Source organism: Myodes glareolus, chromosome 14 (genome assembly GCF_982192425.1).
Source record: "Myodes glareolus chromosome 14, mMyoGla1.1, whole genome shotgun sequence".
Classification (NCBI taxonomy): Eukaryota; Metazoa; Chordata; class Mammalia; order Rodentia; family Cricetidae; genus Myodes; species Myodes glareolus.
In genome coordinates, this window is record NC_142039.1 from 68,294,048 (window position 1) to 68,318,780 (window position 24,733).

Below are 24,733 nucleotides of genomic sequence, written 5' to 3' on the forward strand. Positions count from 1 at the left end.
TTTTGGTTTGCATTTCTCTAAGGCCTGTGGATGTTAAGCATTTCTCCAGTACTTAGTGGCCAGCTTTGCTCTGTTTTTGGAGGAGTACCTGTTCATTTCAACTGGCCTTTGTTGATTAGCTTATTTGGTTCTTTTTATGTTCTTCCTGTTAATCCAGCAGGTGCACAGCAAATGGTCTCTGTTCCGTTGCCCGTCACACACCTAACAATGCTTCCTTGTCCAGATTATTTTAATTCCATGCAATCCCAGCTGTCTATTCTAGCTGTGACTTTCTGAGCTGTCTTGGTCCCCTTCCCTGTCCCTGTGATAAAAGCAGCTATATGGAGAAAAGGTTTACTCTGGCTCACAGCTCAAGGGCTCAGTCTGTCCCGACCTGAAAGTCAAGGTGACTGGCACATTCTTTTCAATTCAGGAACGAAACATGCATATCCCACTTTCTCTACTCTTCCTCAATACTATGTTTGGAGTCCTAGCCAGAACCTGTTTGGGGCACAAAGGAAATACCCTGGAACTGGGCCAGGACCACAGTTATACAGCTCTGGATCTACTTAAAACAAACACTCAATTGTACATGCAGGTGGTGACTTTTGTCAAATATGAGATTTTCAAAAGAGAAATCCCAACTGAGATGGGTTTTCCTCTACCTCTACCCCCATGGCATGGTAGGATACATGTGAAGGTTCAAGCCCAGGAGGCAAGGGTTGGGTGCCCTGTGTTAGGTCTGGTGGGCAGATAACACTGAGCGATGCCGCACACACTTGCTACCCACCTTCCACCTGTAGTAGACCACAGAGACAGAGAAGAGGGGTTGGAGTCGGGCCAACACTGCTTCTTTTCCTTAGCACCTCGGCCCTTATGCCTGGAGCATTTCAAACACTAAAGTTCTAAACTTGTCCAATTTTTCAGGAAATTCAAGAGACACGCCTGTCTGTATACAGGACGCTCAGATGGGCATACAGAAACCACAGTCACGGGGTGTGACGTGAGCACAGAGGGCTTGTGTCACTGCATCACAACTGCACTTGGGGGACCGGTGTCAATGATGGGTCAGGATAAACACCCTACACCCATCAATTCTCAACAGCAGGTTAACAATCCCAGGCTGCACACTACACTTTTCCAAAAAGACCAGATTTAAAACAGCAAGTAATTCCACCTATCGGGCATTTCAAACAGAGCCAGCCACCATGGGCTGCTAAGAATAAACACCCTGGGGATGGAGATGAGGGTTAGTAGGTTGCAATGCTTGCCTTGCGTTCCCACCGCCCTGGATTTGGGTCCCAGCACCGCATAAACCAAATGTGTTCATTCCAGCACTGGGGAGATCAAGGCAGGAGGACCAGAAGTTCAAGGCTATCCTCCAACATGTAGCCCGTTCAAGGACAGCACGGGCAATGTGTGATCCTGTCCCTCAAACAAGAATATAGCACTATATCACAGCTGTCCATCATCAGAATTACCTCCTGTCACGTTAAATGTCACCGTCACTGCCTATCTCTTACAATATGTCACATGAATCTTGCAGTTACGTTTTTAATGCATTCGAACGATGGCCCTCTCAATGAGCCAGTTCTAGGCTCTGTGTAAAGCATTTTTATCAGACATCTTAAAAAAGAACTGTTACTCAATGAGGGAGAGGCTGCTCAGAATTGGACTTATCTTACTTGCCCAAACACTTTACCTTCTGCGGACTACACAAAAGATTCATTCAACCCGTTCCGAGGCTGAAAGCGAAAGTGACTCATTATTTTTGAGAAGGTCAAGAGGGTGCAGCTGCCAACTTTTAAATGTCTCTAGAACCTTCTGGGTGAACATCACCACTAGATGCCCTCGGTCCTCCGCTGTCACCTGCTGCCACGGGGCTGCTGCTTTTCCTGGGAGGTGAAGGCACTTGCTCTAAGACGGGTCCTGCTGCTGTGGGCAGAGCCTGAGATGATCTAGACATTTCAGGGGCTGACGCGCTTGAAGCTGTCTTGGCAGCCAAGATTCAGGAGTGAAAACTTAGGCAGGAGACCTGAATGCTCTCAGCCCAGTCTGACTCCTACTCAGGTGGCCCAAAGGAAATAGTAGGGCAACCATGTGGAAGCCAGTGGCTGATGAGAAAATTCAGTGCCTTCTTCAAGGTAATCCATATGCCCAGTACAAACTGGTACTGTAGAGGTGCCATACACATACGTGTGTGTACAGGAGCATACATGAACATGCAGGTCTGTGTTCAGGTATGTCTATGCACATGGAGGCCAGTGGACACCCCTGACCATTGCTGCACTGACCTGGAGTCCATCAAAAATGCCAGGCTGGCTGGCCAGTAAGGCCCAAGGATTATCCAACCCCTGACTCCCCAACACTGGGGTTGAAAGCATGCCACCACATTCCAGCTTTTCTCATGTGGGTTCTAGCACCTGAACGCCAATCCTCTTTACTCCCTGGGATATTGAGGCCATGACGGTGCCAGTTCTTGCACCCAAATTCCCTGCATCAGGGTTAATCCAGTGGAGCAGAGTGGCCAATCAGACCCCTCCTGGGCCATACTATTTTCCTCACTTCTAAGGCCTGACTGCCTTCTACCTGAGGCCAGTATCTATCACAAAGGCAGAGCTTCATACCTCAGTCCTTATCCATGTTTGAGGCAACAGGCTGGTGCACTCCACAAGAGTTGGCCCCCATCTCCTCCTAATATAGCTGGCCTGCCTGGGACAGTCCACTTCCTGTTTGCAGGGCGGCATGGATGGGTGTCCCAAGCTGCTTCTCCTGCCTTCAAGTCTCATCTCTAGTGACTGGGAGACTGTCATGTAGTAACTTCCTCCCACCCGGACAGCCTCTAATGCCCCTCTCCTGGGAAACAGAAGCGCAGTGGAGGGTGGTGCCACTCCAGGGTCCCCAAACTGGCTACGGCTGTGAAGCCCACCTCCTTGCCACACTGCTCAAGAAGGAACCTTGTCTGAACCAGCCACCCTGAGCACTTCTGATCAAGGCTGACATGCCTCATTTCTCCACCCTGGATGTTGTGCCCAGTTCCAATGGTGGCTCAGGGGCACAGTGAGAGACCAGGCCAGGTCACTTGGCTTCACGGTGGAGGCCAAACACCCAGCAGCGCCCTCCACACTTCCCAAGGTCTTCTGCTGTCTGTCATTCAGCACCAGGGTCCTGCACAGATACCCAGCACAGCTTCCACGCCTGACCTTGTCCACTAAACTAGAACCGGGTAACGTACATTTGAGGTCTTTGGGGGGACATGGGCGGGCATACGTGCAGCACCTGGGCCAGGGGAATGCCAAGGAGCGTCAGCTCTGCCGCCTGTCTGTATCACCATTCGATAAGCACACCTCCGTTATCTCGCCAAGTCATGAGATGACTGAACAATCAAGACGAAGGACACGTGTCCCTGTGTAGACAGCACACGCATCGCAGGCAGCCATAGTGTGGTTCTGTTATCCGGCTGGCTGCAAGTACAAAGAGCTGAGTCATCAGTTCTGGCTTCCATCCCTGACTCAATGCGCTGGTCTCCTCTGGGCACCACAGGAGACCCAGAGTACGAGTCCTAAGAGATAAAACAGTGTCTGAAAAGCTCTGGGCAGCTTCCTAATTCAGTCATTACCATGACAACATGTCAACAAACCTACATAAAGCACTTTGTTTTGAGGTGCTGCAAGCTGAACCCAGGGCCGCAAGCCTGTTAAAGTATGCACTCGACCACTGAGCCACACTGTTTGCCCAATGCTGTCTTTATGTTAGGATTTTACAAACAACAGCCATGCTGGTTCCTGTGAGCAGTTGTCCTCAGAGATCTGTCACTTGCCAAGGAAGGGTCCTCTTATCACCCACCTCTTCTAAATGTGGACAAGCAAAAGGACAGGGTAGCTCTCCATGGCGCCTGTGTGCACTGTTTTGGGAGTACCCCACCTTCCCTGTCAGGTCCACAGTGTTTTCCTGTTGTCCTGAAAATTTAGAAAATAATCAACCACAGCTGTCTGAGTGAGGTTCAAGTGAAGTTCTCGAGCAGGGGAGGCGAGTTCAGAACTTTCTAGAAGGGAGGGGCCGTAGCAACATAGAGATAGGCATCTGCAAGAACTTCAGGGCTCGCAGCACTGATATTTTGAGCAAAGGGTTGAAACGACCCTCCTTCTTGCCCCCCAGTCGCAATCTATTAATTAATGTAAACAGCTCTTAAGTTCAGATTTTCCCCTACTAACTTTCAGATACTTTCTTTTGTGACACATCTGCCACATAGTTATTTTTAATACACTATGAGAAAATCTGAATTGATTTTTTGATACAGCCCAATAAACACAGACACACTTGTCAGTTAATATTTAACTAGGTCAGCAGACAAATAGTGGACTTATTATTTAAAACTGGGATCTTTGGACTTCAAATGAGAGCTAATGGAGAGTATGTCACCAAAGTGGACATGCAGGCCAACTGAGGGATAGGACCACAGACAGCCACCCCAAAAGGTCGTTTTCTCAAAGCACTGTACCCAGGAACTGACACCTCACCTCTGGAAAGCATGGTTCCCGCTGCTGCTGGGAAAATGACCCCGCCTGTTAAAGATGCATTTGATGGAAAAAAGAGGGTAAGTCGATTGGTGGAGAAAATGGACCTAGAGATGACCCTTAAAGTTAAAGATGCAACCACAGAAAATCAGAGCTGCTAGCTTTGTCTTCTCGTTTTTTTGTTTTTGTTTTTGTTTTTGTTTTTTCAAGACAAGAGTTTCTCTGTGTAGCCCTGGCTATCCTGGAACTCACTCAGTAAAATAGGCTGGCCTTGAACTACTCACAGAGATCCATCTGACTCAGCCTCCCAAGTGTTGGAATTAAATGATTCTAGCTTTTTTTAAAAAAGGGATTCTAGCTTTTTTTTTAAAGGGATTCTAGCTTTTTAATTTTTATTTATTTATTTTTCAAAGTGTGCTAGAGATGGCTCGGGGGTGAAGAGCACTTGCTGCTCTTGCAGAGGACCTGGGTTCAGTTCCTGACACCCACACTGAGTGGCTCACAGCTACGGGCAAAACCCAGAGTGCTTGCTGCTCTTCCAGAAAACCTAAGTTTGGTTCCCAGCACTAATATTAGGTAGCTCATAAATGTCTTAATTCCAGTTCCAGGGGATCCAGCGCCCTCTTCTGGCCACTGTTGGCACCTGCATATACATGCACACAGACATTTTAGACAGAGTCTCACTAACTGTCCTAAAATCCCCTATGTAGACCAGATTGCCCTCAAACCCAAGGGAGATTTGCCTGTCTCTCTCCCAAGTGATGGGGTTAAAGGCATGTCCCAGGCCTATAAGTTATATATATATATATATATATGTAAGATTTATTATTTCTGATTGTATGTGTATATGCATGCATGAGTGTGTACATGGGTGAGGGTTATGTACAAGTGTCAGTGCCGGTAGAGACACTGGATCTCCTCGAAGCTCTATTCTAGGCGACCCGTCTTCTACAGGTTTAAGTCTTCAGAACCAGCAGGTCTCACACTGAGATGAAGTGAAATGCTTTTGTTGCTTCTGCTTCTTGGAGGACAACCGTGACTGGTACCCTCAGTCCCTTTCTGTGCCACAGGCGGGGATATCAGCAAGAGAAAGAGCAGGCAAGGTGAAACACCCAGAACCAGCATCCAACTCCTGCTCCCTCCCCATCTAAAGCTACCACAGGTCTTCACTTCTAGCCTCGCACCTTGTTAGGAAATCAAATGTGATTAATCAGCAAGTACAGTCTGGCTACAGATCCACACCCTTTCCCATCAGCAGCACCACTTCCAGCCCAGTCAGAATACAAGTGACATTTTTAGCATGCTCAGCAGCTTCCTCGGTAAACAAGTAGGGACACCCCCAAGGATCCCCTGAGGGCCAGGTGTGCACACCAGACAAGAGCCCCAGAGAGCCGAGCTCCTCAGCTGGCTAGCTGAGCTACCTAACAGGTAGGTATGTGGATCTGCAGCCTCAGTGGCTGAGGGAGTGAGGGAGAAGCTGGCCCACGGGCAGCATGTGGCTGTCACCCTAATCAGAACAGACAGCAACTGTAGGCCAGGTGGTGGTCAGCCCACTGTGTCTCTCTTGAGAACTTTAAGAATCATGTCTGTGTGCTCTCAAACAGCAGGGCAGCCTCAGGATGAAGATGTGAGGGCAAGGGAAGAGGCGGGATGCATATATGCTGCAGGACACAAGGCCCACTGCAGTCTCAGGCAAGCACCAAGTCCTATCTGAGCACAGCAAAGCTCGGCCCTGCAAACTTCTACAGAGGATACTGTGGCTAAGCCAAGCAGAGCCACCTGATGGCCAACCCCTCACTCACCTCCTGTTCTGGGACCGTGTCACATGGTTCCATGACAAAATCAGTACAGAAATATTATTCTAAAATCCAACATGCAGAGATCAGTTTTGAAGAGCAGGGCAAGGGGCAAGAGGCAGATTCTCAAATCATCTTCATTGGCTTTATTGACACTGGGGAGTTTCACTCATATGTCCACCCAGGTCCTCAGGTGGCAAAGGACATGTACACAGATAGTCAGCAACTGTATTTGGTATAACTTCACATTTTTGGTATACAGAAATAGTTTTATTTTCTTGATGCAGCACAGTAGACGTACAATCAATTATTCCCTAGAGTGTGCAATATAAATTATTCACATTAAAAAATTAACGACAGAAAGCTGATATGCAGGGAATATTAAAAACATACACCTAATTTGAATGTGTTTTGACCACAGACACGGCTAGCTTTATAAATCTGAATAAATACGACATGGCGCACAGTGGCTCGAGCACAGATGGGCCTGCTCCAGGCGTAGTGAGAACCAACCCACTCTCGGCTTTGGTCGCTGAGATTCCCCGTGCCAGACACGGAGCCGATCGAAGGAGTCTCCAGCACTACAGGGCGTCTCGGGCTTTTCCTCCTATTCTCCTTTATAGCGAGGGGGTCTTTTCTCCTTAAACGCAAGAAGACCTTCCAGTCTGTCTTTCGTTGAGATGGTCTAGGAAAGACAAAACATGAAACACTAAAGTCTGCAAACACACAGCGCATCAAAGCATTAACTACAACAGCCACCAGCAGGTGCTGAGAAGGCCACTTGTCCTTTGAACAAATTTCCTAAGTGTGTGGCAAACTAGTTTTAATCCAAATATTTTTTTCCACTTCAAATATGCTTTAAAAGTGCAGTATTTTGTTTTCAGAGGTAAACCAATGAAAAGCTCAGCACGGAGACCCTGGGCTCCCTCTACCACCAGCTCCAACTGCCTACGTCAAAGCACACCACTGCTATCTCCTGAACAGTCGGTGTGCCTGCGTGTTCTGGGAGTTTGACTGAGGCACGACGTCACCTGCTCGTCACCACAGTGAACAAAGAATGACTTAGCTGCCCCAAACGTTCTTTGTTCTCCACATACTGGTCTCCAGCCTTTCAGACAGCTCTTCCAGGATGTCACTGGACTGTCAGGAACAACTCAGGACCCAGTCCTTTCAGACTGGACCCTTTCACTGAGCGCCATGAAGTCAAGGCTCCCTTACACCATTTTCTTCTTGCTTGACAGGCAGGACAGGCTTGAGTGAAGGACATTTATTTATTTATTTATTCGTTCTTGAGAAAGGGTCTCACTACATAGTGGAGGCCACCTTCAAAGTCCCAAGGTGTGGCTCACTAGCCTTGAACTTTGTTGGATTTGAATCATGTGCCACTAAGCCTGACTATGAAGGACAGACATCTTTACTGTTTCTAAGTTAGTAACTATGAATAAAGTTTAGCGGCAGGTTCTGGGGCAGAGATGCTTTCACCTTATCTGGGCAAATATCCAAGGACATAGCTGCTGGGCAACATGGTAGTGGGCACCAAGGCTTTCCTCAAACTGCCATCCATGCTGGGGCCACAGAACCACTAACGCCTGGGCAGCCATGGTCAGTGCCCACTGTCCTGAGGTTTGGTCATTTAACACATACTTCAGTTTCCAAATGACAGGTAACTTCCAGCAAAGTCTCAAATGGTTGTGTGCCATCTGCCCATCTACTGCAGCAAGAGAACTATTCAGATCTCCTTCTGTTCTTTTATTTATTCATCTATTCAGATCTCTTGTCCTGTCTCTGTCTGTCTGTCTGTCCCTCTATCTAAGGTGTGAGCATTCTGCCTACATGTGCACCTGCAGGCCAGAAGAGGGCATCAGATCCTATTACAGAGGGTTGTGAGGCACCATGTGGTTGCTGGGAATTGAACTCAGGACCTCTAGAGCAGCAGTCTCTTAACCAGTGATCCATCTCTCCAGTCCCTCTTGTCCATTCTTAAAGAGGTTTTCACTACCTTATTGTGCAGTCTTCAAAGTTCCTGCTGTGTCTAAGATGTGAGACCTTCATCCGATCCATGTTTTGGAAAGACTTCCCATCCAGCACAGTCCTTTCCATCCTTTCAGCAGTGCCAAACCCACCACTCCTCTCTCTTGAGGGTTTGGCATTGCCAAATCAGGGCTGACCGCCCCCCCCCCACACTAGGGCTGACTGCCCCCCCACACCGGGGCTGACCGTCCCCCCTACACCTGGGCTGATCGCCCCCCCACACACACACCAGGGCTGACCGTCCCCCCACACCTAACCATCTGTCCATTCTACAGTTGCTCATTTCACACACAGCTTCTAGTCCATTTGGAACCTCATTCTGTGCACACTCCACGTACGCAGACGCCCAGTGCTCCATGCTGCTGCCTTCACGCCCATCGCTCTCCACTGAGCGGCTGCTGTCCTTCTGTCCAAGTGTCCATGGTTAGAATGAGTGGGCTCCCAAGTGAGGCCCTGGGTCCATTGACGTGCTCTCTCATCAGCGGCATCACGAAGTCTGGGTACTCTTGGTCTCCCAGCAGTACCTTCTGGCCACACAGAGCTATCTGTTCTATAGCTATGAACTCTGAATCAACCTTCCATCCATAAAGTTAGGAGTCAAGATGCTTGCTGTGATTGAATTAAATGTACAGACGCTTTATCTTTGTTTGGAAACAAGGCCTCACTTCACTATGTAGCCCTGGTTGACCTGGAATTCACGCCTGCCTCTGCCTACGGAGAGCTGACATAAAGGTGTGCACCACCACACACCGCAGGACTCATCCTGCCCTCCAACATGAACAGCTAATGATGTAGATCATGGTTTCTGCTACCAGTGCTTACTAGTTTTCTCCTCTAGAGCTTGTGCATTCTTTATTAAATGTTTTGACTACCAAGATACTAGCCATTATTTCCCTTGTGGCTGGTGGGCAGGATCAGTGCGCTCTTGCTGACTTCTGAGCAGGGTTTCCATTGTTGCTGGTGTGCAGGGTCAGTGCGCTCTTTCTGACTTCTGAGCAGGGTTTCCATTGTTGCTGGTGTGCAGGGTCAGTGCGCTCTTTCTGACTTCTGAGCAGGGTTTCCATTGTTGCTGGTGTGCAGGGTCAGTGCGCTCTTTCTGACTTCTGAGCAGGGTTTCCATTGTTGCTGGTGTGCAGGGTCAGTACGATCTTGCTGACTTCTGAGCAGGGTTTCCACTGTGGATCTTTTGGAATTTCCTCAGCTATGTCAGCAGTTTTATTTCTACCTTTCCAACTCCGTTCTCTTGCATTAGCCTGGCTCCTAGCCCGGCGCTGAGAGGAAGTGAGAGGACACCACCACCTTGATCCTGACAGAGGGACCACGTCAGCACAGGCCTGCTCTGCTCACACTTTATGAGAGCTGTGATGGTGAATAAGGACTAGAACTTGACAAAGACTTTTGTTTTGGGGAGGGGTCCATTCATATGATCATATGGTTTTCTTTTTCAGTGAAGACAGTAGGCTCAAAATCCCAGGAATAGCCAACAAACCACAAAGACCATCAGCATGTAGCAGGGCATCCCTGCAAAATCTCAGATGTACCCACCCCCAAGGATAAGAATGCACACAGAAACAGAACCCCGTGTAATTATCATGCCCTGATTGTATGACCATGTTACATACCTGAGCATAGCAGGCTTCTTCTATGGCTAACCCCGTTACTAAGTCGACCTGAGGATAAGAATGTATTTTAGCACAATAAGGAAGATTCAATATAATCTCAAACAATCTAAAATAATAGAATCCTTCAATATAGCACAACTGTCCTAAAGCATGTGCAACCTGAGACCTCCAACTCGGCTCCTGAAGTCGCAGCCTGACGCCACCATCTGAAGCTGTGCAGCTTGGGAAAGCTGTTGGCCCCCTCTGCTTCAGAGGCATGTCTGACAAGGACCTAGCTGCACTACTCCCTACAGAAGAGGTACAGTGAGGGTTAAACAAAGACTTGCACACTCATGCACACATGCACACATGCATACACGTGAGTTCCAAAGTTTATGAGAATCTGCACTGTCCACTGTTCCTCCAGCCCAGGACCCCTCCTTATGGTCATGTTCCCAGTGTGATGCACAAACACGTCAGACCAGCCTGGGCTCAGTGCTTCTCCCTGCTCAGGTAAAGCAGGACACTCGGCAGAGCTGGGCGGCTCTCCTTTAATTACCGATAGAATTATGATCTGGCTAAGGAACCTGTTTCCCCAGGGACTGGCTGAGGACCCCACTAAGGCAATGTCAAAGAGAACAAGGCTGCCATGAGCTGTCAGGACGCCAGAACCTTGTATCTATGGCTCTGAAAGGAATCCCAGCAGCTTCAGTCAATATGACCGCAGCTCTATTCCAGAGTACAGGAAATAACCCGGATGTCTAAGCTGATTCCCAGGAGCAGCCTCCCTCCCCTGCAGCACCAGAAACACTCACCTCCATCCCCTGATTAATCGCTAGTTTGGCCACTCTCATTGCAACAGGCCCCTGAAATTCAAAGTCAAAAAACAAGTTTTAATTAAAACTTATGTAAATTATACAGAATACCTAAGCATAATTCCTATAATCTCAATGCAGGATCCACAGATCAGCTAACAACAACCAGGATGCGAGACAGAAACTGATTTTCTGAGCTTCTTGGACTTCAGAGTGGCTGTCACTGATCACACTGGGTCATAAGGCAGCAGGAGGTGTGTCCTTTAAATGTCCAGCACTCTTTAGTCACTGTCCTTCCACAGGAAGCAGAGGGGAGTGTGGGGAGTCTGCCGGCTCAGCACCTCACCACAGGGGCAGAGCCTGAAGCTCAGGCTGGAGATGAGCTGGGCTGTGAAGTCAGGCTCTGTGTCGTCACTGATGCACTCGCTACCTCTTCCTGCAGCATGGAGAGCCCACAGGGATCGACCGGGCTGTCCTCTCAGCATACACAGCTAACCGCAGAGATGGTGGGCTGACAAAGGTATGTCCCCCTCAGGTATGTCTGGGTTAAGAAGGGAAGAACTAAACGCCCTCTCTGAGAAGACAGAGACACTCACAGGCTGTGGAAGCTCAGCTGCCATCACTACCCTGAGACGGTCACACTCTGCAAACAGAACTGAGGTCTTTGATCTTGGTTTACATCTATCTACAGGAGGTGAGTGTCAATTTGATGCTATATTTTGTATTGAATGGTCTTTTTAGGTTAACACACAATGCAGTAGGGCCAAGGAGAGGGCTCAGTGGGTAACAAGCTTACTGGGAGTTCAGATCTTCAATGCACATGACAGGCAGGTTGGTGTGGCAGCCACCCTGTAATCCCAGAACTTGGGGAGGTAGAAACAGGCAGAGAGCAGCTGAGTGGACCAATGAGCTGGGCTCCATAGCTCAGGGCCCGAGAAAGAGACCCCCTCCTCAGTACACAGGTGGAAAACGATGGAGGAAGACACCAACAGCAAGCCTGGCCTCCACGGGAGTGTGCACATGCAGTCTCCTGACTCAGTGGGAGGCAGGGTGTCATGCTTTAATGTGAGGTAGCAGCCTGCCCATCACTGTCTCTACAGAGATGACTTAGGTTGGAGTCTAAGTTGGTAAACAAGCTAGGTTTCGCCTAGGAAGTTACACTGTGTGTGTGTGTGTGTGTGTGTGTGTGTGTGTGTGTGTGTGTGTGGTGCACATGTGTGCCATGAGTCTGTCTGTATGTCTGTCTCCCGTGAAATCCTAGGATTACCTTCAAGTCTTATTTTAATTGCTTTACTTGAGGCAGGACAGGGCCACCTCAGGTCGTGAAATGGGCGCTGTACTATGCCCGAGTGTTAGTGATCTCAAATGGACACATGTTCTCACTGGTACCTGAGGTAGAAACTCTCTCGCCAGGTCCAGTGCCTTCCTGTAGGCAGCATCCCCTTCCTGGTTCTGTTCTAACACGTGGCTGATCAAGCCTACAGCTTTGGCTTCTTGACCATCAAGAACTCGTGCAGAGAAGATGAGTTCCTTGGCCAAGGACATCCCGATGGCACGCGGTAATCTCTGTGTCCCTCCTGAAAGGTGGAAGAGAGAGAGACGAATGGCATGTGATGATCTGAAAGAATTCCTTCCTAAAAATAAGCCAGGACCAGAGATACCTATGTGCTTCAAGAAAGATTCCAGTGTACTTGAGTTACCCATCCGCTAACGCCAAAGCACGTAAGAATACATGTCACAGAATGGTCTGGACACCTGGACACAGCTGGTCTGGCAAGGATAGGCCCTCCTCCCAGTCACTGACCTAAGCCAAAACCACACCAGCAGACAGCAGCAGACAAACAGGGCTACCAGGAATCCACCCACCAGAAACAGTTCCATTGAGCTTCCATTTCAGCCTGGGGAGAATTTCCCAAATTCTGACAAGATCAGTTCACAAACTTGAGAGTGCTTGGTGGCGTGTGAACTGTAAGCTAATTCTAACTCAGCAGAAATGAAAGCAGCTATGAGGAAGCTGGCTGTGTCCTACACCGCTCACTGCTCTATGGGCCTCTGTGCTGCTGGAGATGCTCGCTCACAAACGCGCTTATCCATCATCTCACTCGCTCTCCTCCTCATTCAGATGTGTTCTCCCTACTGAGGAAGGTTGCTCTCCAGAGTCAGGATACATACTTGGTCTTAGCTCTGTCAGTACCTCAGGGACTCCTCAGCTCCAAAGAAAGACAGTGGTACAACTGCCCAATTTAGGGTAAACACAGATCAGAGGCTAAAGGTCCATCCATACACCAATTCACTGCAGCATCTTCTGGGGAAAGGAAGGGAAGAGGAGCCAGATGCCCTGGGGCTGCAACTACAGGTGCTTGTGAGCTGCCCGAATGAATGCTGGGAACTGGACCTAGGTCATCTTCTAGAGCAGTAAGGGCCTTAACACCGAGCCATCTCTCTAGTTCCAACCAACAACTTTTTAATCCTTGAAAAGCATCCCTAACTTGCAGATTTTAACCTACTGGACACTTGACAACACTAAGAATTTCCCACTGAGGCTGGAGCCAAGCCCTCTGGGATGGTGGGGACCCATGGGCTCTGGTGAGGTTCTGATCCGTGGTCATGCAGCACTTTTGCTCTGTGGTGCTGACAATGTGGGACAGCCATGACTTCATATGCATGTTCCGAAGATTCTCTTAAATATTTTGCATAGGCTGAGGTTTCTACCTCCAGGGTGCACTGACTAATGAGTGACCATTCGGCACGTCCATGTGATCTCAGCAGATCTCCGACCTTCCCACTGCACACTTCACTAAAGGCAGCTCTGCAGCAAGGCATACAGTTTACCATCTTGATTTAACTGCTTCTTGAACTCCAGAAGTCAAACACAAAAATTTGAGGGGCTAATTTTCTCAAAGGTGCACAAAGACGATAAAGAGCTTTTGTAAGGTCGGAAACCAGATTCTCGCCAGGTTTCTCCTTTGCTATCCTCCATACTTTGTATCTTCCAGTCTCTACATTACATCAGGGGTCCAAAATTGCTGCTGAAGCCTTGCCATCATGTCTGCAAACATGCAGTGGGCAGAAAGAAGGGGGAAAGGCAAAAAGTACTCTGTTGGAGACCTTCATTACTGGTCAGCGACATTGAGGTGACTCTTCACTGGCTAGAGCTGGGTCATACAAAGCTACGGGGCTCAGAAGTGAGGCTATCCTTGCTGTGTGTCTCGCAGCACGAGGAATTAAACTGGACCTCTGTTTCTAAGAGAGTGGAAACTAGCTGACAATCAGCAGTCACAAACAAAATGGGCAAAACAGATTTAATCTTGTCACTAACATTTCACATTTACATGTTATTTGAATAGGGCGAACGTACACTAGACATGCCAAACTTGGTTTGCAATTTCTGTTATTTAATCTAATGGAAGGCATCAAGAAAAAAAATCTTCGAAAATAGCCTTCTGAAGGTACGCTACATAAAACAGGCAGAGGTTAAGCAGGGGCGCAGGCAGAGCAAACTTTTGCCAGAGGAGAAATGCAAGGCTGAGTGCAGGAGGCAGCAGACAGATACAGCTTCCCTAAGAAAGCTCTGACATTCATAATCGATTATAGCATAACATGCAAACAACTGAACATAATTTGGAGCCATCCTGTATGAAATGTAAACTGTAGAAGGCACCAAGCTTGGTCTGGCTTGTTTGTCTTCAGTTTCCACCCTCTTGACTTCGTAGAAGAACCCATGCTAACAAAGGGGGACACTTAGCACACAGACTTCATAGCAAGGAATTTTACCTACAGGACTACCAGTGACCTTTGGCCCCAGGAGCTCCTTATAAATCCCTTCTCAAATCCCTTCTCTTAAACAGAGCGCTCCACACTGCAGTAAATGCCCTTACATTCAACAGATGCTGAGAGCTGTGTCAGAGGCTTTGGGCCAAGCTTCCTCAGTAGACGAGGGCCCAGTGCTCACACAACTCACTTTCTCTCCTTTACAATATGTTGACTGGTGTGAACACGCATGTCACAATCACACAGAAACCGTAGGAATAGCTAGCCTTCGATGTGATCATTGTTCAAAGTGTTGTAGTGCTTTCTACTCCCCCATGCTCTTGGCATGTTGTAAAGCAATGGGGGCCAAGGAGGCCATGATCAGAACACATGAGGAGAAAAATCAGCTGGCTAAACCACAGCAGAACGTCCTGAACCACACAGGGAGAGCTCTGCCAGGCTCTCACTAATACCTCATTTAGCAAAAACTAGAATGCTTAAGGACTGGACAGAAAGACACAGGTTAGACATTCAATTATTTTCACAAGGTCAATTAAGCAACTGGCAGCAAATTAGAACACTTGATACAGCTTTACAGCTTTGGAATTAGTTATTAAAACCTTCCTACCAGGGCCCTAAACACCGTGAGTGGAAGACAAGCTGAAGCTTAACTCAGCACAAATAAACGATGCTTTTTAAATGTCTCGATATGCTTGCTTTCTCTAACAAAAAGAATTTGTTCAGACATCACTGTGTCTTAACTTCTCTTTCTGTGGTTCTGGGGCTCTAATCCAGATCCTTGTTAACTGTGGTAAGAGTCCCGCCTCAGAGCTACACCCCTAGCCATAATCACCCCCATGTCTCTTTAACATTTTAAAAGTACGTCACTGCAGACCAGATAACAGTCTTCCTTTTAAAAGCTATGGGAAGACAGCCAAAGAGCACTCTGACTAGTTCCAGCCACTACCAGCAGCACAGCCACCCTCTGTACCTCACAATAGCTGCTTCCCACATAGCTGAGTGGACTCTGCCGGTCTCATGTACGCAGAGAGCTCGCCAGCAGGGTCCCGCCATCAACACACCACCTGCCATCAACACACCACACACCATCAACACACCACCTGCCATCAACACACCATCCTCCATCAACACACCACCTGCCATCAACACACCATCCTCCATCAACACACCGTCCGCCATCCACACCATCAAGACACCATCCTCCATCAAGACACCATCCTCCATCAAGACACCATCCTCCATCAACACACCATCCTCCAACAACACACCATCCTCCAACAACACACTACCCACCAGCAACACACTGTCTGTCAGCAACACGCCATCCACCATCAACACACTGTCTGCCATCAACACACCATCCAAAGTTTTGAATCTCTGGAGAGCAGCAACCCAGAGAAGAGGCCGCGGGGAAGAGGGAGTAAATGAACCCTGTAGCACCACATGGTACCAGCTAGCTCACTTCAAGCAGCCCATTAAGGCGCCATGCCACCATACACTCTGTGACCATGTCTACTCTCCTGTGTGACACTCCTCCATTTCATTCCCTAGTCATACAAACAACATGTTATAGATTATCACAAACACCAAAGGCTGGGTCTCTTTCTGTGATGACTACCTATTCTACCTAAAAGAACAGGTGTGTGTGTGTGTGTGTGTGTGTGTGTAACATGACATAGTTGTTCTGCTAGAGGAATACACACTTAAAGGAGCCCCCAAGAGAGATACTCAGTGCTGGAAATGCAGTTTTCAACTGACAGTGAGGATCATCAGCTGACCCCCAGCACTAGCTGCCATAGTCAGGCCACGCCATGAGCTGTTTATCATTCTCTCTCTCTCTCTCTCTCTCTCTCTCTCTCTCTCTCTCTCTCTCTCTGTGTGTGTGTGTGTGTGTACATGCACCTGTGTAAGTGGACATACAGAGGCCAGATAATCCCCTGGAGCTGGAGTAACAGGTGGTTGTAACTCCTCCACAAGAACAGCAAGCTATCACTCTTAACCTCTGAGAGTCTTAACCACCGCCACCCCCCAACACACACACACACACACACACACACACACACACACACACACACGCACACACACACACACACTTCTTACATCTTAAATGTTGAAAACCAATTATGCAACAGTATTTCCAAACTCAGCTTGGTGGTGACAGTGTCTTCACTAAGTTCTTTACCAAGAAAAGGTTTCCTCATCCCTATGACCGGATAAGGGGGCTGTGGCAGTCAGCGAGCCAGCATTGCACAGGACTCTATTAATCAAAACAACAGCTTTCATCTCACAGGTTCTGCAGGTCCTGAGCTCAGGAGGCCTCTGCTGTAGGTTTCCCCTGCCTCTGCCTATCATTCTGTGTCCTGCAGCAGTGAGCCAGGTGAGAGGACTGCCTCCTGGCATGGTGTGACTCAATGGAGTGATTCAACAGAGACAAGACATAGTGGGGAGGCCAGTCTTAACCTCTCTGAGGGTGTCAACTCGGAGTGAACCTCAGTGGCGGATCGCCCACGGGAAAGTGCAGACCATGCAACACACCCTGTGCATCCCTTCCTACCCCTTTCTCTAGAAAGTCTTCCGAGCACCTCCCCGAAGTTTACAATCATCTCCATCCTCTCCAGGCTGAGGAGACAGAAACAGAGCATGCTCAGGAGTCACCTTTAAAAACAACGAAGGAGGAGCGAGGAGAGAGTAGCACAGAAGACGCCGCTGTCAGACAGGACAGCTCTTACAGAGGATACACGTGGTACCTGCCCATGACAACGAGGAGTAAATGATGAGGTGCACACATATGAACAGCTGGGGGCTTTCACTCGGTGAGGGGCCTGAGAGTTTAAGAAGACACAGTGGAGTACCCCTGGTAGCAGGCACGTACTCTGCCTCAAATCCAACTACTACACACTTCCTTCTCACAAATGTGGGGCGTTACCATCGACCAGCAAAATATTATTGAAAAAGAAGAACATGGAAAAACATTTAATGTTTCCAAAATATAACCAAACAATGACTCAGAGATGAAGAAATGAAAAGTTTTATTTTTCCTAACAAAACTAGGTCACACGGTGAAAACCGCAAGATTCTAGTACAGCAGGATTGTCATGAACACACAACCAGCATCTACTGGGAGCTGCCTACACACCACAGCATAACACAATGTCCACAAGACTTCCAGGAGGCCACACTGCCAATGTGTTATTAGTGAAATTGGCAACCCGGGCTCACAGAGCTGCAGTGACCAAACCATGCATGCACGCACGCACACACTACACACACACACACACACACACACACACACACACACACACACACAGGCTCATGAGTGGATGGGGGCAGATGAGCTCACCTGTCTTCCCTCACCAGCAGAGGCCAGAGCCTCACAACTGCCTGCCCTAATTCTCCTTTGACGGACAGAGGTTCTGTGAGTCTAATGAAAGGAGAACATGAAGTTGACAGTGTCATCCGGAGCCAGCAGTGATAGCGGCAGAAAGCTCTCAGAGAACAGTAGAGCTCAGCTCAGCGAGCAAGGGCCGCTGCAGGGAAGAAGGGGAGTCACCTGTGCCTCCTGGGGGATGGCCCGGTCCCCACTTACTCTGCAATGGATACATCTCCCACTGTCTGTGGGTTTAGGGCCTGGCCATTGTCACAGCATCTCTATGAACTCTGAGGTTGTGTGCGTGGAACCTGTCGTCCCAACTGGAATTGCCCACTGCTTTGTGTTTTTAAAGACAGAAAAACAAACAGCAAAATGAGCAAATTTAAGCAAGTAAGATGCTCGAGAGTCCACTGAGAAAAGCAGTGAGAATTACTGGTCACTGGGGAAACCACTGGCACTCTGCAAATGCGAGCACAGGAAAGCCCTCCTAGAGAAGCCAGTCCACAACTGCTTTACATTAAGAAAGGATGAACACTCTCTGGGGCATAGCCCAGCACGATGAGGCAACTCTAACTTATTGGAAAAAATTATTTTTGTAAACCATATCCAACTACTGGTCAGTTTTTCAAAACTCTGAGTCATATCTCAAGAAAAACAGAAAAGCAAGACAAATAACATAAAAACAAGATATACCACAAAATGCCTCAGTCTTCATCCAAACCAGCAAGAAGAACCATGCACAGCATAAACCAGTGTCAGCTTACTGTCCCCGCCCTTCAGGCAGCACTGCTAAGAGGAAGCCACCAATGCTTGCTCATGGCGCTGTACCCTGCCCCCAATCCACGGTTTCCCTTTCTGAGGTTCAGCTCCCCAAGATGTGTGCAGTTTAGTGGAAAACTCAGAAGTAGTTCATGGATTTACACTGATGCAGCTTGGGGACAAACTACTCCATGCTGCCCTGCTTTGGACGTGATCTCCTCTCCTTCAGTGTGCTTGAGAACACTACTGCCCCACAGTAGCCGGGGATGGTCTACACCGCTGACAGTGTTCCCCTGCACCTGGTTTCTACCATCAGTGCCTCCACAGGTATGTACCCAGAGGGAAGGCAGTGGACAGGACCGACCTGCTGTTTTAGGCATACACTGGGGATCTGAGAACACAGCCCCGTCGACAACGGGCAACAGGTGTGTTAGCAGTACCATTACTATATATTGATCAAAGCTGTCATAATAAAATGTCAGGGAACCCACAGCACAGCCTACTCACAGACTTCCTTCTTAGAGACTGCTCATAAATAGACAGTTAGCTGAGCGTTAACACCCATTTTTGGGGCAAATTTTGCACTGGGTTATTTCAAACTATTTTAAAGTACAGTTGCAAGTTAAACTGTCTAATGCTGACACACTTTCACGCTACCTGTATCTCACAACCAGCTCCCCAACTACACTGCCGAGTGTGTGAGTGACAAGGCTACAGTCTGTCCTCAGAGTGCTATCCCCCCTGGGGGTGAGGGGCACTGCCCAGGAAGACACTAGAGGACTACTGGGACAGCTGACACTGTCACTGCTTCCATGTGAGAACATGACTGTCTGCTACCACTGTGACACATTCAGCTGAGGGGGCAGTGATAGATTTACGGTGTGTGTGTGGGTGTGTGTGTGGGGGGTGTGTGTGTGATTAGCCCACACTGTCAGTATTTTAAACAAAACCATCACACTGACTGTAAACTTACAATGTATGTAAACTGCCGATACCTGCAGGGAACTTAGGTCATAGCTAATTCCTCTCTATTCTCTTCAAAGTCTGTGGGAAAAAAATCTAGTTGAAAAGGCATGGGGTGTGTGTGTGTGAATCAGTGTGGGCAGACCACACTCAAGAGGAAGAAGTAAAGCTAACAGAGCCAGCACAGGACACACATTCAAGTTAGGACACAGCAAGCTGGGGTTCCAAAACCCAGTCCCTCCCTTGCCTTGTCAGGTGGTTCCCACTGTGGAGATGAGCACTTTGTTTTTTACCTAAAAAGAGGAAAATCCGGAAGAAAGCAGAAAATATTACAGTTGCCTGGTCAAAGGATAAAAGAAAAATCACATGATAATCTCAAAAGATGCAGAGGGCTTTCCACAAAGTTCACTTTCCCTTCACGATAAACGTCTTGAAGAAAACAGGAAAAGAAGGATCATTCCCCTACCACAATAAAAGCTATGGTATAACCAACCTAGAGGCAGAGCTACACTCAAAGGGGAACCAAGGATGAGACAAAGGTGACTGCTGTGTCCAATTACTCACAGGATCCTTAGTGGGCCAGAGCAATAAGCAAGAGAAAGAAACAGGAGGGACCTGAAGGGGAAAGGAAGAGTCACAGTATCCCCATTTGGGATGACAGGATCTTACACAAGACCATAGGACCACCAGGGAACTCTTTCATCCAGTGAGCACGTTCAGTGAAATGGCAAGAAACAAAGCCAGCCTAAAGAAATCATTAATCTTTCTGCATATCTGTGACAAACAAGGTGAGAAAGCCATCCCGTTGATAACAGCTCTGAAATGAATGAATGAACGAAGCACACAAATAAAATACACAGAAATAGATGTAACCAGTAAGATGGAAGATTTCTGTAAGAAAAACTTTAAGAAATGAAAGACGACAGTGTAGGTGGAAAGACTTTCCATGCACGCAGATCAGCAAGGTCAGCGTAGTCAAAGTGGCTATGCTGCTGAGAGCCATCTAGAGCCGACTCTTCACAGGAAAACAACCCCAAAACTCATACAAAAGCACAAGAGATTCAGAATAGCCAAACCAATCCTGAGTAGAAAAAGCAACAGCAGAGGTATCACCATCACTTATCTCAAATGGTACGAGAGAGTCAGTGACAAACACAGGCTGACAATGGATGTGCAGACCAACAAGACCCCAACGAGGACCCGCGAAGAAGCCCACACATCTGTAGCCACCTGACTTTTGACAAAGGTGCCAAAAATATAACTGGAGGAAGAAGAGCCTCTTCTACAAAATGCTGGGGAAGATGAACATCCAAATACAGAAAATCACACTAGATCCCTCTCACACTGAATCGAAATCTACTCAAAATGGGGGTAAGGCCTGAAATTGGAAAGTTGCTAGAAGACCTTCAGGACACAGGCAGGCAAGGGCTTCCTAATAGGACTCGACAGCTGGGAAGTGAGAGCAAGAACTGACGGTGGGGCTCCATCACACTGAAAAAGCTCTGGGTGGCACAGAAAAGGGATGACAGAGTGGGAGACGGGAGACGACCTTCAGCCATGTACCTGGTGGGTGTGGACACAGAATGAAAAAGAACGTGAACTGAAACCCAAGAACCTCAAGTAATCCAATCAACAAGGACCAAGCGAAATGAATAGGCATGTCTCAAGAAAGTCAAGCTCAACTGGCCAATAAGTATGCAGAGAAATGTTCAATGCCCTTAGCTATAGGGGTAATGACCTGTCAGAAGAGGAACTACCACATCAAAATCGAAAGCCGGAGAGAGCACACTGCAGTGGGCACTAAACCAGTGCGGCCAGCAGATGGGCAGTATGGGGCATCTGCAGGGAACTAAAACTGTCTCCGCCCTCTGGCCCAGCTGCACCACTCCAGCTACACCCACGGGAGTCAAGGAGTAGACTAGAGACACCTGCACATCTGTGCCACTGCAGTACCAGTCAGGACGGCCATGCTACGGAGTCAGCCGAGGTGCCAGTCAGCAGATGGCCTGCAATATACATGAACTGAAGTACCCCAGCCATAAGGAAGGATGGAACTGTGGCATCTGCCATAAAGTGGGTGGAGCCGGAAATGTTACATTAAGTGAAATAAAGACAAATGTTGGCTCAGGAAGACCAATGTTGCATGCTTACCCCCAGCTCCATGTCTAAGGTGGGAAACATGTAGAGGGGGGAACTACTTAAGAAGAGGAAGCGGACTAGTGGGAAGGGGGAGGGGGACAAGAGGGAAATGAATGTAAGAGCAAAGCACACAACACACATTCCTAACACATCAGAATCCTGAAACTCAAACTCCCGAAAGCAAAACTAGCAGGCTAAAAATGTAAAGAGGGCAATGCCTGAAATAGACACTAAAATGTCAATCTGGCTAGAAAAGAGATGTGTGCAGTACACAAACTCAGAACACCCTGCTCACGAGTCAGATCACTACCTAAGGTCGGGGGAAGGAGTAAGCAGGATTGTCACAGTCCTCAGAACACCCACCATTAGTGACAGACAAGGCTATTCCAGTCTTGAGGACCTACTGAATGGCACACTGTGACATAGTATGTGAAGCTTTTCCTTGTGACATTATTTTAATAACAAAGAAAGGAAAACAAGCCCATTCGTACCAAGAGGGAGTAGTGGATGGACACAGCATTGGAGAAGAAAACGAGGATGACGTTCATGCAACGTAAAAGTAGCTGCAGGAGACACTCACAGACCACATGCTGCCGCACTGCTCAGGTGTAGACAGGCGCTCAACTTCTAAAGAAAATTCCAATGCTTCTTAAATTGCGTCTATCGTTTTACATGAAGATGTCCCACACCAACAGCAGTGCCCATCACTGTGGGTGTGGAGCTCAGGCCTGGCTGTGCTGAGTCCACATGCCCAGAACTGCTGATGGTCAGTATCTCTCCACCCTCTTATCTGCTGCCCTTCCACTTCTTAGGGAAATCTGCTCAAATCTCGACTCTTTCTTCAACCGGTTACTTTAATTTCCAAGGAAATCTCAAATCTCTTGGCTCTTTTTGTCAACTGGTTTCTTTGGTTTTCCTTCTATTGAGCTCCAAGGATTCTTGACATACTGCAGGCATGGACATCCTCCATCAGTCATGCCCTAATAGTGCACACACTTCCCCCACCCCACCTTAGCAGAGTCTTCTGACAACAGACAGTTTTCATTTCGATGGATCTGGCTGTTGTCCTGCAAGTCATGGGAAGAAGGGTTTCAGGACCCCTGGGGTTAGATGCACACAGTCTCAAGACCCTAATGTAAACACACAGCATATGCAAATGTATGCTAATCCTCTTGCACAAGCACAGCCCTTTCTAGATAATTACATAACATAAACACTATGCAGGAGGGATGGACTGTTTGTGGAAAATGACAAGAAGGCAGTCTGCATGTGCTCAGAACAAAGTCTCCAAATGTTTTTGGCTCAAGGTTGGATGTACATGTGGATGACGAAGGCTGGGATGCAGAAAGCCACCACATTTCTGCATTCTTTTCAAATGAATAATGCTTTTGGTGCCTGAGAATTCAGAAATCTTACTTTCTAACTCAAGACAATTCCTACAAAAGATCTTGCTGTAAGACATTTTCTTAATCAATGACTGATGGGGGAGGGCCCAGCCCATTGGGGTGGTGCCATCCACGAGCTGATGGTCCTGAGTTCTATAAGAAGGCAGGCTGAGCAAAGCCATGGGAGCAAGCCAGTAAGCAGCATCCCTCCATGGCCTCTATATCAGCTCCTGCCTCCAGGTTCCTGCCCTGCTTAATTTTAAGTTCCTGTCTTGATTTCCTTTGATGATGAACAGTGATATGGAAGTGTAAGCCAAATAAACCCTTTCCTCCCCAAGTGCCTTTGGTCATGGTGTTCACCACAGCACAGTCACCCTGGCTAAGGCAACAGAGGGTCATGGTGTCCTCCACTACATCTGTCCTTCCTATTGTCATCTAAGTCAGTACTATGCTGCCCAGGCTACTCTCAAACTCCTGGGCGCAAGTTATGCTCCAACCCTAGCTTCTGAATTAATGAGGTTCCCAGCACTGCCACCCCATGTCCTGCTGGTGATAGTCCCCATCTTATGGCAGCAGATAGACAGTCAGCCCCAAGATAAGCCTATCAGACTGCACATGATGATGACATGTGTGACCCCAGTACCCAGAGACTGTTCACTTCAGCACAGAGAGAGGTATGCTAGAGATTGTACATACCTCTGGCTTCTGCAAAGGCAGAAGGGCTAGCTAGAAAGAAGTCACTCCAGAATTGATGGGCAACTTCCTCATATAAGGCAAGCCTGTGAGGTCACAAAGACGCATGGAGTTCCTCTCCTCTGCCTGGGCGCCAGGTGCAGCAGCAGTGCTCCCCGCCCCATAGGTGAGCCCTAACATCTGGAGTGTCCTGGCACAGTCAAGTGTTAAGCTCTTCAAAGTTTTGCTAACTTGCAGTCCATCCTGCTCAGTAAGAGACTGCCTCATGTTCCCATCTGTTCTCCAAGCAGAAGTGGCCTGGGCAAGCACACCCTCTGCTTTGCATTTTCCATGAGAACTTGGGAAGGAATCACCTGTGGGGTCTGTACTACTTACAGAGGAGCTGGGCTTCTGAGAAGAGCCACTGGAGAGTGTTAAATACAAGTCAATCATGGATGATCAAGTATTCATTACAGAAGCCAGAGGTGTGGCTTCTCAAAGAGCCTGTAAAAGAAAAGGGAAAGGGGGCCAAGTGTGGAGTACATGCCAGCACAGAGGGCCTTTGCTTTGTCCTGACTCCTGAGCCTGCTCTCTGGCTCCCGGATAACTCTTTGGCCACTGTGCAATCCACTCAGGACAGGGGGACTTTCCATTTACTCCTGAGCATGCTCACTGTCTCCCTGATAACCCTATAGCCTCTGTACATTCCACTCAGGACAGGAACAAATTCTTACACCGAACAAGCAATGGATGGTTCCCACTGGCCCCTAAGTGCTGTGACTACATGTAGTTCACCTTCATATCCACAGGCTCTGCACTCAGACTCCAGTCACCACAGGCAGAAAATATTACTGAACACAAACGGACATTTGTCTGTTCCTACTCTAAATGATGCAACCTAACAGGCAGCTATCAGCAACTAGAGGTAATCTAAA

The 24,733-nt window shown here is 48.1% G+C and overlaps 1 protein-coding gene across 5 annotated transcripts in view; it reads right to left on the bottom strand.

Annotated features, from left to right (window-relative positions):
- Positions 1 to 6,415: 6,415 nt before the first annotated feature.
- Auh (AU RNA binding methylglutaconyl-CoA hydratase) overlaps positions 6,416 to 24,733 on the bottom strand; it is a 97,160-nt gene continuing 78,842 nt past the window's right edge. For all 5 annotated transcript variants that reach the window (XM_085699527.2, XM_048447872.3, XM_048447871.3 and 2 more), the window contains 4 exons: positions 12,129 to 12,316; positions 10,740 to 10,790; positions 9,946 to 9,993; positions 6,416 to 6,977 (listed from right to left, as the gene is read on the bottom strand). In XM_085699527.2, the coding sequence (XP_085555653.1) occupies positions 6,900 to 6,977; positions 9,946 to 9,993; positions 10,740 to 10,790; positions 12,129 to 12,316 (365 nt within the window). In that variant the 3' untranslated portion in view covers positions 6,416 to 6,899. The remainder of the gene's footprint in view (positions 6,978 to 9,945; positions 9,994 to 10,739; positions 10,791 to 12,128; positions 12,317 to 24,733) is intronic.